Source organism: Perca fluviatilis, chromosome 16 (assembly GCF_010015445.1).
Source record: "Perca fluviatilis chromosome 16, GENO_Pfluv_1.0, whole genome shotgun sequence".
Classification (NCBI taxonomy): Eukaryota; Metazoa; Chordata; class Actinopteri; order Perciformes; family Percidae; genus Perca; species Perca fluviatilis.
This window is the reverse complement of record NC_053127.1, coordinates 24,192,376-24,207,696: the sequence shown is the minus strand read 5'-3', so window position 1 is coordinate 24,207,696 and position 15,321 is coordinate 24,192,376. Positions and strand designations below refer to the sequence as shown.

Genomic DNA, 15,321 nt, shown 5'->3' with positions numbered 1-15,321 from the left:
ACATACAACAAAGAGTACACCAACATGTGTAAGCTTTCGCACACCCGTACAGGTCCTCTCAAAGGAAAACGAAATATGGATGATAAATAATAAATAGGAGTTGAAAAGAACTAGTTAATGTTTTATGAATCTGGGACATCATCTCACAGTAAGGCTGCAGGCTTTTGCCTCTTACTGCATGACACATGCAGAAATAAAAGAAACACAGAAAGGAAGCGAGAGAGATGTAAAAGAAAATCACATCATAATCAGAACTTCATTCAGGAAGAGAGCTTCCACCGACAAAACAGATTTTGTGAAACCAGAGGAACATGCTTATCATACACAACAGTGAGACACTTAGATGCCAAGCCAAGAGGACAGAGCAGAAGCAGTGCACAGCACTCTAAAGAGGTCTTAAATATTTGCAGCTGTTTGGCCCAGGAACTCCCCTTTTGAACATCTGGAGACCTAATGTTAATCAAGGCTAATCACCATGCAATTAAGACTTAATGTAAAACGTCAAATATTCTCAGTGCCAACACACTTAACCATGGGTAAATGCTTGGACTGTCAGTATGTACAGAATGGGTGAGAGTGATACAGTGTCACATTTCAGCTTGAAGGACAATGTCACAGGCAGTGATACCCTCTATGACGTCCGTGCACGCACAGGGCTTCCTAAGGGAAGAGAGGGCAATAGGAGTCAGCTGTGTTCCGGTGTGTAAACTCAGCTCACCTTGTATGAGAATGCGCACATCCCGACTGCGGAGGTTGATGTCATTGGCAACCTCACACCTGTAAACTCCAGAGTCATTCCGCTGGAGGGGACGCAGGAAGAGCAAAGTGCTGTTCATGATTTCCACCCCTGCTGGCATTTCACTGTCCAATCTATGATGCGCAAGAGACAAACATTTAGACACACAAAGACACACCTAAAACAACGATGCTGTTATGCAACCATGCACATGTGACATTTTATGTATAATATATGATACATGATGATTTGAAGGTTTTGGAGGAGTAAAAAAATATTTGAAACGTGAAGCTAACATTACCCTTCAGTTGCTAATCTTCGATTTAGCCTACAGAGGTCTTAAAAACGGCATTTTAGGTTTACTGAGCTGACAACAAGCTACAACTCAGCGTTTTGGGTAGATCCTTAGCTAAAGATTGAAAGAATGAATCTTAATACTTAATCTAATATTTTTGGGAAAACATTTTTGGCCTGTTGGGTCAACTCATAAGCGGAAAGGAAAATGTCATCCACACAGATACACCCACCTGATCCATCTGAAGTGATTAGCCGGTGGGTTTGCGTTGGCTTTGCACGTCATTTGAACATTTTCCCGACCCACATACCAGTCTCCATCATAGCCCACAACAGAGATATCAGGAGCAACTACAAAGAGAGAGAGAGGGAAAAAACTCAAATAATTTAGATATCACTAAAAACTGGCCAGAAACTTAACAAACCTTAGAAAACCGTGTTCAACAGCACAGGCTGACCATTTCAGCTCTGTGTTTAACCATAACAAGGTACATGGTATACACCAAGGTCAATTTTCATTTATTTAAAATATTTCAGCTGTGTTGTATTGATAGTTCTAGCATAGACTATGTGCTTTACATCAGCAAACCTATGCAAGGTGACCGTTTGCATGGTTTGTGTGCAGCATTATATGGAGTCTGAGGTCAGTCATGGCCTCGAGACATGAGCCTGTGTCCTTCAAATATGCATTAAGGTGTTTCGTAATCTATGAAAACAAAGTACAGTGTACAGAGAGTCATGACTCAGCATATAATAATGGTTTTCGAAATTTTAAACAAAATCTTCAACACCATTCCACAACTGGGGGTCCAGTTTTCAGTTTTTTTTCAACTACATGTTTACTATTCTTTGGTTTCTTATCTGCTGTGTCATACATTGAACAAACATAAAAGCCTTTGTAGCCGCTATCAGTTAAATGCATCTGTCGAACAAAAATTCAAGGGGGTAATTGTACCCCTTTCACCAGTCTATTTGCAGCTGCTCCGCAGACACCTATTAGTGCCCCAAAAAGTACAGACATGTGCTCTAACATCTATGGCGGCTTACTGACAGAAGACATTTTCACTTTTGACAGTTTAGGGGCACACACGGACATGTGCTGAATTAGAAAAAGAAAGAAAGAGATACAGAAAATTCAAGGAAAACACCAAGGACAGCCTCTCTTAAACCATAATTAATACCTGTAAGGAACATGCATGGATCATCCTTGATTTTGATCTCTGTCAATTCAGCGGTTTTCAAAAAAGTGAATTGTTGTTGAAGTGCTTTAAATAAATCAAACGTCAACACTGACAAGGCCAAGCATTATCAACTAACTACTGTTGGAAATCAAATACTTTTAAGATTGTCTGCCTGTACTTTATTCTCAATACAGTGTTTAACTGTTCAAGGAAAGTAAAGGAACTCAATACTTGTCCCCCTTCAAATTGACAGATGGGAGCCTTCACTTGGGCCTAAAAGATTCACTCATTTTATAATGTAGACTCTACTGCATCCTTTAATCTACTCAGGTTAGGCCTGGAAGTTTATTCTGGCCTTAAAATAATACCCTAATAAGTCTTACAGCAGGACAGAATCAATAGAAATCAACATATTTACTATAAGGCCCTCTTTTGGCTGTTACCCCAAATAGCCACTCATAAGGCACCCACACTGCACATTGAGCTGGTAGGGGATCCTGAAGTCACTCTGCAGAGCCGGGTGGCGGACCACACAGGTGAGTGTGTGGCCCTGGACGTGACGTGTGGGCTGCCAGAGGTAGCTCACTTGTGTGCTGGTTGTGCCGTTGGCTTCGTCAAATAGCTGCACTTCTGACTGGCCAAAAAGGTTGGACTCCCAGGACACCTCAGCAGGGGGCCGGGCCCGCTCAGCAATACAGGTGGCCACCACGGTATCGTTGCCACCGTCGATCAGGGCAGTTGAACCTGCAGACACATAGACTTTCGGCTCCACTGTGATTCAGAGAGGGAGCAAAGGAAAGAAAAAGAGTTGACACACACGCAGTTTTTTTAAGACCCTTCTGAGGTTTTCATACTGAGTTAATCGCAGTGTTTTAAAGGTTTACATCACACACGCGACGCTAAGTTACGGACGCTGAGACAGTGCCTCTGCAACATTTGCAGCCCGCAAAGGATAACGCCACATACAATATTAAATGAAGTTAAGTGTTTACAAAATAAAATACCATGCCATTTAAATTAGCCGGACATGGTTAAATGTAATTTGCTCTTAGCAGTGTATCGCTGTGTGTACTTCGTCTAGATCAATCCTCTCACATCGGTCCCAAAATGTCCCAGTTAGTGAGTAAATGCCGTAAACATATTCTTTGTACATCTTTACAATCATCTGCTTGGTTCTTAAAATTGAATCTTGTTGCACAATCCAAATTTTCTTCAACTTGCCATTTTCAACATCTAGCTTGCTAGCTCGAAGTTTGTTGGCATTTCCTGTAGTGAAGGGATTTTGAGAACGGCAAAACACAGAGAGCGGAAGGTGAGGGGCAAAGCCTGACATCTGACGCGCCAGCCAAGCGCCATATGTCAGGCTTTATCCTGGAAATGTACTTCCATTGATCCAGACTAAATATAAATCCATATTCTGTTACTTTATAGCCTATTTCTCACGTAAAATATTTTCAGAAACATATTTTAGCGCACTAAACTACGGAGGAGCTTGATGAGCTCGCATTCATCACCCACCAGCGGATGTGTTTGTTGGTCCGGTACGGCGCAATGGATTCTGGTAGATGTAGGTTTTAAAATATTACGTTACTAACAAAGCAGATTTAACGCCAGCAAATATCCATAGTTTATTTATATTTGATGAATACTCCATATCCAATCACGTAATCGATTAATTGACTAGTTGTTTCAGCTGTACTTGACATTACCTACAATACTTGTTACATAGAAGAACACACATGCGTGCAAATATGTATACTTACCGAGTACATTGACAGTAGTGGAGGCTTGAGTGTTTCCTAGAGGAAATGTGGCAACTTTACAGGTATAGATCCCGACGTCAGCAAAGCCTACGTTTCCCAGGACAATGGTGGCATCATGCGAGGAAGGTGAGCGAAAATACAAGCGATGAATAAACTCTGGAGGGATAGAGATGCCATACCGTGGGTTGTAGACAGCCACTGTGACAGAGCCTGAAGGCAGACGGCGCTCCCAGGAACTCTGAGTAAGAGTAAGGTTTGTGCCCACCTCCACTCTGCACTCTAATGTCACATTCTTCCCCAACACAGCATTCACCCTCTGAGGCACCACCACCTGACTGCCCCAAACACCTGCCAGAGACACAAAACCAAGACTTTAACCACATACAATCATGTTCATTTGCAAACAGGTTTGGATAATATAACACCATTTATTAAAAAAAAAAAAAAAAAAAACTGTAGGAGTTAAAAGCACTTACAACGCTTACTGTTGAATTATTAGCTATCTTGAGACCTTTAAAAAAAAAATTGGAATCTAGATCATTGCTAAACCAAAACCAATACTTTATAAATTACACAAGTGAATAAATCTCACCTTGTATGGACATATGAACTGAAATTGGAACTGAAACAATAAGTCGATCTATGAAAAACAATGAATCAAGATTGATTGACGATCGATTAGGCCAATTGTTGCGGTCGTTTAATCAAGCAAAACTGGCAACACTTTTATATATTATAGAGTATTCAGTTCAAACTCTGGAATTAGTGCATTTGTTACACGGTAATTTCATTATCAAAATTGTTGCTGATTATTTTCTGTCGATCCACTTACCGATTATCGACTAATTGTTGCAGCTTTAGTTCAATCTTTAAAATGTTTGGGTTTTGGTGTGGTCAGACTAAACACACCTAAAGTCACAGTCTAAAGTCACTTTTAGCTCCTAGAACTTGTGTCAGAACTTTGACATTTCATAGACTACGATCTATTGAATCCAAAAATAATCGAAAGATGTGAGGAAAAAACATTGCTTGTAATTGACATGGCAGACAATTCCCTTTTCAGGTTGACAAGAAATACATTGCTTTATCCTACTCAATAGCACAGATTTGCCAATTAAAAAATGTCAGACGGGATTACGAGAGGGGACGAGTCCTCAATCTTATACTGAGTGCCAAATCATGAACACCACGACAGCATCAGTGAGTGAAGAGTATTTTCAATGTTACCGCTGACGTCAGTCATTAAAACGAAGTTCACCATCTGACATCTGTGGGTATCAGACTGGAATCAAAGCTTGATACGACCACAGCAGGCGTTGGGCTTTTCAACAAATAAGACACAGCTGACTGAGTGATCCATTGATGAATTTGTTTCATCTCTACAGCTTTCCTCCTCCTGACCTGAATTCAGGAATTAAAAGCAGGCTGTCTGTATGTCCTTTGTCCAAATATAACTACCCTATGCACTCAGTCACCGGTACTTGTCAGAAATGTGGCATGTCTCAAAAGCAGAGAGCTCAACGTCATGTTGAGGAAAGTCAAAGGGATATGAAGAGAAGAGAACAGACTGAGACCGGCAGAAAAAAATGGGAAGAAATATGCATACACGACAAATGACATCATCGCTGAGAGAGGAAAAAGAGGGCTGTGAGTGAGGAGAGGCGAGAGCAAAGTCACGTATGAAACAAGTGAGAGGAAATGTATCACCAGGATTCCAGTAAACAAAAAAAACTGTGGAATTACATTACTGATTTAGAAAAGACTGCTTAACTGCCAAAGCCCTCAACCAAATCACTAATTGCAACAAGCTGCCAGCAGGAAGACATCATCATAAATCAAAACCTTCTGCGCTGCTTGGCAACTGACTCCAAAAATTCTATTGTTGTTTTGCCAAAAACAGCTCTCTCTCTGGACAGTCTCCCTGTAAAAAGGCCATGTCCTCAAATATTAGTACTGGAAAAGAAAATGTCCCTACCCCTAAAGTATGACGTATAAATGACTAACGCTGGACTTATTTGACAGTTTGTATTTTTGCCTTATGTTTAAATCTCAGGTTATAGGTTATTTAAAAAGGTAAGTTATTAGGATAATGACTAAAGGAAAATATGTAATGATTGACACAGCATTTTTTTGTTTAACATTTTATATATGTTGGCCCAGATAGGGCTGTAAATAAATATCTAAAATATGAGCCAAAAGGTCAATTGTGCATATCAAATTTTGATTGCATATTTTTTTGGGTTATTGAGCAGGTATAATGAGTCCCCTTGTCCCTCATGCAGAGAAAGGGCAGTAGATATTAGTGCAACAGTGGGGGGGATGTTTAACTGTGGATTGTGGATGCACTATTTCTGATTTAATGTGCTATTTAGGGCTATGCATTGACACACATGTGATCGGGACAAACTTACACAGTCCTCATTCTGTGCAAAAATGCATTCCAAACTTTAGCTGAAACTGATATGAGAGTTTAGCAGTCTGAGTTAGCCAAATCAAGTGGGTATCATCCAAAGTTGCAGTCTTTTTAGTACAGAATTCCCTCTGTGTTTCACAGTGCCACTGGCCAATTTCAAAGCGCCACAGAGGAAACACAAAGTAGGTATTCTGTACTTAAAAGACTGCAACTTTGGATGATACCCACTGGATTTGGCTCAGACTGTGTCAACTTGAGTGTATTTTTGCACAAAACAAGAACTGTGGATTTTGTCTCCCATCACTATTGAAATCATGGTAGGAAGGGATCTTTTAGTTGCCCAAGATTACAGCAAGGAAAAACTGTTTAAATGTTTGTATGAACACCTGATTATTGTTTTAAGACAGACTTGAACAAATGTGAAGATATTCTTTAATCCAAGAGACAAGTCAAGCTTGTGATACGCTTTCATTTCCACTGGTGAATCCAATACAGTTTAAAAAAATAAAAAAAATAAAAAATAAAAATAAAAAGAAGAAAAAATTGGCAATTTCAAACAAAATTATAAACAAAAAGGTCAACCTCTGTTGGGATCCTTTCCATAATGTTGTCAGACACTTAGAATTATAATCTAAAGTTTTCACTTTAATATTACTGCTTATATCATTGCTTGCAGAGCTGTGCTGGCTGCCATCTGAAGCAAGTCTCTGTCAAACCAAACTAAAAACGCCTTGAGCCACCAGTTAAACAGCCATGCTAAAAGATATGGAGGCTTTCCTTCCTTAAAGTGGCTACGAGGAACTTTACTACTACTACTGTACAATTTACTGTAAGTGAGCCTCTCCCTCAAGTTGTAAAGCGATTTTCTGGGTTATGCATTTGTCATGATAAGGCTGGATGGCAAAAATAAATTAAAAACTGCATTTTCCCTGCACTGCATATGAAATGGGAGAGGTATAGGGACTCTATTAAATTTTTATTGGTGACATGACGACAACCTTACATAAGCGTGCCCTCGTTTTCTCCAACTCAGAATAAAAAAGTGATGAGAATAAGGGCAAAGTCTATTTGATCTTATATGCAGCCTATCTTGACATAGCAATAAGAATGTTTTCACTCTTCTTTCATTCAGAGACAAAGAAAGGAATCTTTAAGTCCTTAAAGACAGCAGCTAGTGTAGACACTTTCAACACACACACACACACACACACACACACACACACACACACACACACACACACACACACACACACACACACACACACACACACACACACACACACACACACACACACACACACACACACACAACACACACACACACACACACACACACACACACACACACACACACACACACACACACACACACACACACACACACACACACACACACCTCCCTGGGGACATTCTGCTGCTCGTTCTCGCTTTAGTCAATATTACCTTCACATGCACCACTTATGTGGCAGCAAGTGTATTAATATTTGTGTCTTGCCAGAGGGCAGCAGGTCTTGTTAAAAGTGAAAATCAGAACATAAATGGTGATGGTGTTAGGGTGGAAGTGGCACAGCCAGCTTTACAGAGCAGGGCAGAAAAGGGTTGTATGATCATTTGACAGTCTGACTCAGACCTTCAAATCAACTTTTTGGCTTGATCGAGCTGCACAAAAGGCACATATGCACAAGGGTGATGCAATCTACATTTCTAGCCGACTGCAGAAGCCAGTAATGCCAAAGAGTAGGCACACTAATCATTTCTACTACAAGTGTTTTATGGTAGCGTTTTTAAAATGTTAATTAGGCCTTGAATCTGCATTATTTTTGATATTACCATCAAATTTAATGATTGTAAACAAATCACACATATTGATAATATGAAGAATTAATACCAGCTTTTCAGCCTGTGCTAGCTAACCGTTTGTCTATGGTTTCAAGGCAAGCACATTTATATATGGTTTAATCTGAGCTGTTCTCATCAACCCCTGTGAAACATCCAAATGCTAGATGCTGGCGTTGCTCCTACGGATGCTAATGACGAAAAATCACTGTTAATAATTTAACCAATTAGAAATATATTAACCGATAATGCAGAAAACGAGGAACTCCGAAAAGGTGTATTTGATTTGCTGTAGCATGTGGTTGGGCCACTGGGTAAAGCCTCTTCCTTAAATGAGACTGAGTTACATTTGTGTTTTGTGTTTGGTGTTTGGTGATCCCCCACCGGAGGCACGCAAACTGTAAACCGTTGCTCTGCTCACTAAGGCAGTCCTGTTGATGAACTCTGAAGCAGAAATTTGTAAAAAATTGTTGTTGCTTGGTGGCTGTGCGGTTTAGCTATCTAAGGCTCATGCTCCCGCTAAACTGGCATCTTGAAAAGAAGAAGCTGCTCGGTAAACGCAGGTTGAGAGACGAGTTTCAGACAGCAGGACTCCAATTACACATGCTTCCAACTAAATCAACAACAATACATCACTCCACCCTGTACATCAGGTCTGCAGACAGGAGCTCCGCAATTTTAAATTAAGTCATTATTTTGTGTTCTTTAGTTTAACATTCAATTAGTCTATATCCATATATTGGGGGGGGATTGCTACCGGAAATTCCGCCGGATGTCACTCTTTTCGGCCAGATGTCCACTACCTTCCGCTTTCTTTGTGTCGTAATTTTAAACTCCGGACGATTTATGAGGACTATGGTTAACTGCTCCTCAGATCTCTGCAGGGTAAATCCAGACAGCTAGCTAGACTATCTGTCCAATCGGAGTTTTCCGTTGCACGACTAAATCAACTTTTGAACTTACACGTTCCACCAAAACAAGTTCTTTCCCGAGGCTATTTTTGCAGCGGCACCGTGGTCTCTATCCAGCGAATAGCACCGCCCAAGATGATTGTGATTGGTTTAAAGAAATGCCAATAAACTAGAGCAGGTTTTTCTTCCATCCCGGAATAATGTGTGGACTAGCCAGACCCCAAGTAACTTGCCGTTTACTTTTTTTTTTTTTTTTATAAATGGTAAAACATCCATTGAATTTCATAAATTATTAATCAATAATTGCTTGTTAAGGCAGCAAACTATTGATAAAAGAAATGTGCATCCCTAGTTCCACCAAGTGTGCTGGATGTGTAAGCAGGAAATTGTTTGCTAAAATAACAACTTTGGAAGCTGAAGATATTGTGTGCATCTTGTCAGCTAAGCTTATTTTGATTAGAAAAGCTTGTTTGTTCCTTTTTAATATTAAGACATGTATTAGATGTGAGGGTGTGTGTATCTATTCTGCATTAAAAAAAAAATTTAATAAAAAAAAGGCACAAGGTGAAACTCCTCATTGAAATGTACAGCAGACTTAATCAGAAGGCAGACAAATGGGCACCTGTCTCTGCTCCTTAACTTGAAATCTCTGAAGGAAGTAAACGTCTAGGAATGGACTTTGGGATCCTGGTAACATGACAGAACATGCAGTACATTACTAATGTAATAGAGAGTGGCTGGGTCACTCCGCTTGTGTCTCACATAAAGTCTTTAACAAAAGAGTACGGATCCGTCCATGGGTTCAGTCCTAGTATAGTAGCCCAGAGCTTCTCTTCTCAGCACACTGTCGAGTGGCAAGAGAAGCCCACTACAACATAAAGCAATGGTATAGTGCTGGATACACAAGTATCCTGGCCATACAACTGCTTCTTTTTCATTGGGCAATAGACAGAGCTACAGAGGAGAGACACTGATGTACAATGCTGCTCTGATGTGATTATGTCCAAGTTATGAAGCCCATTTTGCTATCATATATATATATATATATATATATATATATATATATATATATATATATATATATATATATATATATATATATATATATATATATATATATATATATATATATAATTTACCTTGTGTTGTCCTAGTGACGTCCCAGTGACCCGAAGGACAACACAAGGATTATGTACTCCCGTTTACTTTGTTGAGAATTGCTCTCTAAAACCGGTTTTCTTTTAAAGTAAGTAAGTAAAGTTTATTTCTAGAACACATTTAAACACAGTTTAAGCTGACCAAAATGCTGTACAAACAAGAACTAAGGTGGTGTATTAACCCTTGTTTAGAGAGCAATTCTCAACAAAGTAAACGGAAGTACATAATCCTTGTGTTGTCCTTGCGTCGCTCGGTCCGAAGGACAAACGAGATATGTATATATATATATATATATATATATATATATATATATATATATATATATATATATATATATATATTATATATACATACATTGGGAGTTTTATGGCTTAAATACAGCCAATGTTGAGTAAGAAAACTGTCAATGAGATCAATTGAGTGACAAAAAAATAATGAAACCACTTTGCAAGGTAATACAATCCAACAGCCCTGCAACAAACTGTAAAATTTAGTTGAGTTCACTCTGCAATGGTTTTTGAATGTAGTTTGTGGTGGTGTTGCAACTGTATACTGAAAATGTAGTCAACATATTAGGGGTTGTTTTCCTACCTTTGGATAAAGCAAGAGAAATACATTAAAGAGTACAGCATAGGGACAGACAAACTGTCTGGCCTGATTTACACATTGGTCAGTGATGGTGTAGGTTACTCAACTATTGATCGTCTCTGAGCAAAGCAAAGTTTTACATTTGGTGTGAATTTCCTTTTCCCAAACAAGGTATATTATCCAGGGAGTCTTTAGCCTGGTTGGTTGTGTGCGTCACACTTAATAAAAGCTTTTCATTATACTTGTATATTCAAAATACTTCATTATTAATCTTAACTATTAGGCTAACATTTGACCTTTGTGGCACATTCAGTCATACATTTTCACTGGTTTCTTTTTAACGCATATGCTAACTTGAAAGTAATATAGGGGAGAGTTTGGAGACAGAGCTAGAGCTCAATTGTGGAATCCTTGCTTTTAGAGTTTTAATACAGCAGCAGCACTAACGTTACAGCACTAGACACAAAGTTGGCGTGTTTCATGTTGGAGTTAGTGAATTGCTCACCCCTTGATTAAACCATAATCAGTTTAGGATTCACTGTACATGGTGGCTTACCCTCATCCAGAGCTGAGAAGTACTGACATTTAGGATGGTTTACTCTAATGCTTTAATAGCAAATGTTTCTGGAGCTAATATGGCTGCCACTAAATCTGCAACGACCCAAGTGTAGGTTGGGTATAGATAACTGAATATTACTGCCTGTCGCCTCCTCGGCGGTTTTCTATGGACTGTTTCTATGGCAGCCTCGGGTCGCACCATCATCCGCGGCGGTGGCGATGGTTAGCTAGCACTCCGAAGCGTTGAAGTGAACTTGTAACCAAGTTTCCTTTGGTCTTTAAATGACACCTGCTTAACTTGCTAAACTTGCAACTTCAAATGCCCCACACGTAAAGCACACGGCGGTAGCTAGTTTTGCCGACTCGCTCGTTGAGATTTCTGCAAGATGAGACAGTCGGCTCTTTCCCAAAACTTCTGTGTAACGTTAATAGAACGAATACAACTACCATAAGAAATTCCTGACTCACCTGTAATACTGCACAAAAGGTGAAATAAAGCGACCCTGCCCTGCTGTCCAAGGTAACTCCGGTGATAAGACGGTAACATTTTCAAAATCAGTGTAGTCTCCTGCTACTCAGGACCCAAGCGTAGGATGCATGCCAATTTAACGGTATGTGCTGAACAGTGGAACCTCCTCAGCAACAACTCCGAACTGCATGTGGACTGTACCATCTACACAGCACGGAGCGGGGAGACCGGGAGCTCACCTGACAATGGAAGTTAACGGTCATTTTGTCGAGATCTTACAGCAACATCCCCCTGGAGGAATGATCCATTAGTATACACATTACGTCATCTCTGTTGATAACTCGACATACAATTGATTGATCAAATCACTTTATTCTCCGCTGTCTTTGAAGGTTCCTCAGGGGAAATGCATCTAGGCCTACATGGTTTTACCGCTGCCATAAAGGATACACATTCGACCTGTTTTTCTGTCTCTCAGTCAGCAGGAGGTTTTGAAATCATGTAGGCCTACCGGTTTCCGGTTAAATTAGGTGGGATGTTAGGCCAATTAATTAAGAAGAATTGTTTCCTTTGTTGATGCAAATTAGGCCACCGTGTGAACTTAAACATTACAATCCATAATTTACAACTCTTGAACTATGAAGAGTAGAAACACATTTTCTTTATTGACTACTTGGCCCAAATACAGGTCCAACCTAGACTGCATGATCCATCCACATACTGTCATACAGTAGGTCACGCCCGTTTTCGCCTACACATTTAGAATTTTTGGCACAATTATTTTTTTTTTTCACCACTTCTACAACTTTAATCCAATGTTCTCAAAATGTGGTACTTAACATATTTGACTGACTCTGTACAAAAGTTACAAAGTTATTTTTGGGTGTTCCATACCATTTTACTTTAATGGTTTTGCTATCATTTGATTGCTTTTGATATCAAGTTGCTATCATTTTAGCTTGAGCATGCAACACACCTAGCCATATTACATCAAATATACCTTCATAAACTCTGAGCCATCTTTTGAATGTTTACAGTATTTGTCTAAAGGTGATGCTATAGCAAAAACATTAATGGGGAATGCCATCAATGATGGCTGTGTTCCATTTAGTTTTTTTTCTGAAGTGATACGTAAAGGTTGATGAAAATTTTAACAGTTGCTCTTGCTGGTCACCCATGCTGCGTGGGTCTGTCACATGCAGACATGTGTAGTTGCTGTTCATAGTCAGTCTACAAGTTATTCTTTGCAAAGTAATGTATGAGTGGGATAGGGGTTGGGTGGGGGGGGGGGGGAATCAGTGCTTTCATTTGAATCTCTGTGCTGTCTTCTGGAGAGCCACAAGGGATACAATTACTCTCCCACTATCCCATTCATCTGCAACTCTATAGTGCAAACATTTGTGTGTGTGTGCGTGTGTTTGCATGCATGCAAGCATGTCTTTTTATTTATCTCAAAGTGGGTAAAATAAGTGCAGTGAATATTCCCATTGTTCTTAAGTGCACCAACATGAAAGCTATATGTTATTTGGGAGAATGAAGTGCAGAATAAAAGACTGTATAATTCAATTTAGGGGATTTTTCTAAAATCACAGCCATATTAAAAGTTACATCCTAAAGTTTCCCGCTGACTTTTCCACAACCCCCTCCTCATGGAGCAGTAGACTTTTCCATTAGACAATATTTAGCTGATGATGAGCCCCACTATTGTTTCACTTTTTTTTGCTCTTTGTTTCATATTTCCTTTTTCTTCCATCAGCAGCTTTTTTTTTTTTTTTTTAAATTGAACTTCCATTTCTCTTGATTGTCTCATGAAATACCTGGACATTACCAAATCAAAAAGCAGTTGAATGTTTTGTAACCATTACTGTTTCAAGATGATGTAGGGGTAGTAGGCAATTTAACAGACACAAAAGTCCTGTAAATTGCACATGTGTTTAATTAACAGGCTCTAATAAATAATGCTTTTGTGGAGGTACAGTGAGGTTTTTATCCAACAGTTTCTTAGGCTATGGTGTTATTGTACAGGGATGCATTATATTGTAATGTGTAGGCTACAAGTCAATCCCCTGTATTTATATCATGAGCAACAGAACAGTAACATTACAACTGACTTCACTCACTTCCTCTCTGACAGACAATCTCAAGAAAATGCAACATTCTAGACACAATCAATACGTTTTTTATTTTATTTTCTACGGCACTGGTTTGCATTATATTGTTTATGGATTCTTGGTATATGATCCCTACTTTTTAAAAATGTTGGTTTTGTCATTACTTTCTGATTTTGTTTGATAGAACATTTTCTAATGTAAGAGTTTTTTTGTTTTTTTTTACTTACATGTAGCCCAAAACTACACAATAGACATTGCTTAAACAATTTTGTCTGCAACATTCTTTAGACTTTTCTTTCAAATCACATCTCAGTTAATTAGCAAAGACAAAGATACGCTTTCTGTACCTTCCTTTGTTCATTTATTTGGCTCAGAAATAATTGTCTTTTCTGGATGAGGCATTTATGTAGCCTTTGGAAACACCACAACACACACAACAACTTATGTGTGACCAAAAGGGAAACTGAGGCTGTGCCATTATTAATAAACCAAAGCCATGCAATCCATTTTCTTGCTTGAGGATGTGAAGGATATTGTGATCAACCTTTTCCTTCTGCTCTCGCTCTAAACTAAAGCTGCTCTCTGTCACCAGGTACTTTCTCTCTCTGGAATGTTTTTCAACCCTTCAAGTGCTCTTTCATGAAGGCCAGAGAGGTATTGAGAGGGCTTCAGGATTGTGGCGGAGTAAAGATCATTTAAATTAGTCCACCTCCCGCTCAGACGCTTCTTTTATTCTGCGGTTCAGCATCTCCCTGCCTGTTTACCCACGTAAATTGGTCTCTCTGTGCTTTCTGTCTCTATCCTTTCTCCCAGCATCCATCTCGACTGTGAGAAAGAGGAGGGGAGAGGAATTTCATAAAAAACATCACAAGTTAATGAAAATTCCTATTTTTTACAGCCTCATACAAGTTTCCTCAGGTACCATTTGCTTACATACTAAAGACTAAAATTAAAGGCTGCAGTTACAGCCACAGTGTGCACTGTTGAACTATTTACAAACCAAAGGTGACATCTGCTGGCGGACAGAATGAACTCTTCACATGCACATTCAGACTTAACATCATACTTTTAAAATGTGTGTTATGTACTTATAAAATCACTTGTGTCAGTGTCACCTTGTAACTTAACTTTTAGTCCAATCATTATGAAACATAGAACGTATTTTATGTTTCCATATTTGAGGCTGTTGACGTTACAACTAGGCCTACTTTAAAAATGTTGACTTGTCCTGTCAGATTTAATGATATTTGCGGTCTATGTTTTTTACAAGATAAAATATCTGAGCTATTGTTATCAAAAGCTA

General features: G+C 39.1%; 1 protein-coding gene across 2 annotated transcripts in view; it reads right to left on the bottom strand.

Annotated features, from left to right (window-relative positions):
* The window catches only part of nectin3b (nectin cell adhesion molecule 3b), a 28,010-nt gene extending 15,915 nt beyond the window's left edge, over positions 1 to 12,095 (bottom strand). For both annotated transcript variants that reach the window (XM_039777244.1, XM_039777243.1), the window contains exons 1-5: positions 11,907 to 12,095; positions 3,975 to 4,322; positions 2,683 to 2,982; positions 1,264 to 1,381; positions 719 to 870 (exon numbers count right to left, since the gene is read on the bottom strand). In XM_039777244.1, coding sequence (XP_039633178.1) covers positions 719 to 870; positions 1,264 to 1,381; positions 2,683 to 2,982; positions 3,975 to 4,322; positions 11,907 to 11,985 — 997 coding nt within the window. In that variant the 5' untranslated portion in view covers positions 11,986 to 12,095. The remainder of the gene's footprint in view (positions 1 to 718; positions 871 to 1,263; positions 1,382 to 2,682; positions 2,983 to 3,974; positions 4,323 to 11,906) is intronic.
* Between the last annotated feature and the right edge of the window lie 3,226 nt (positions 12,096 to 15,321).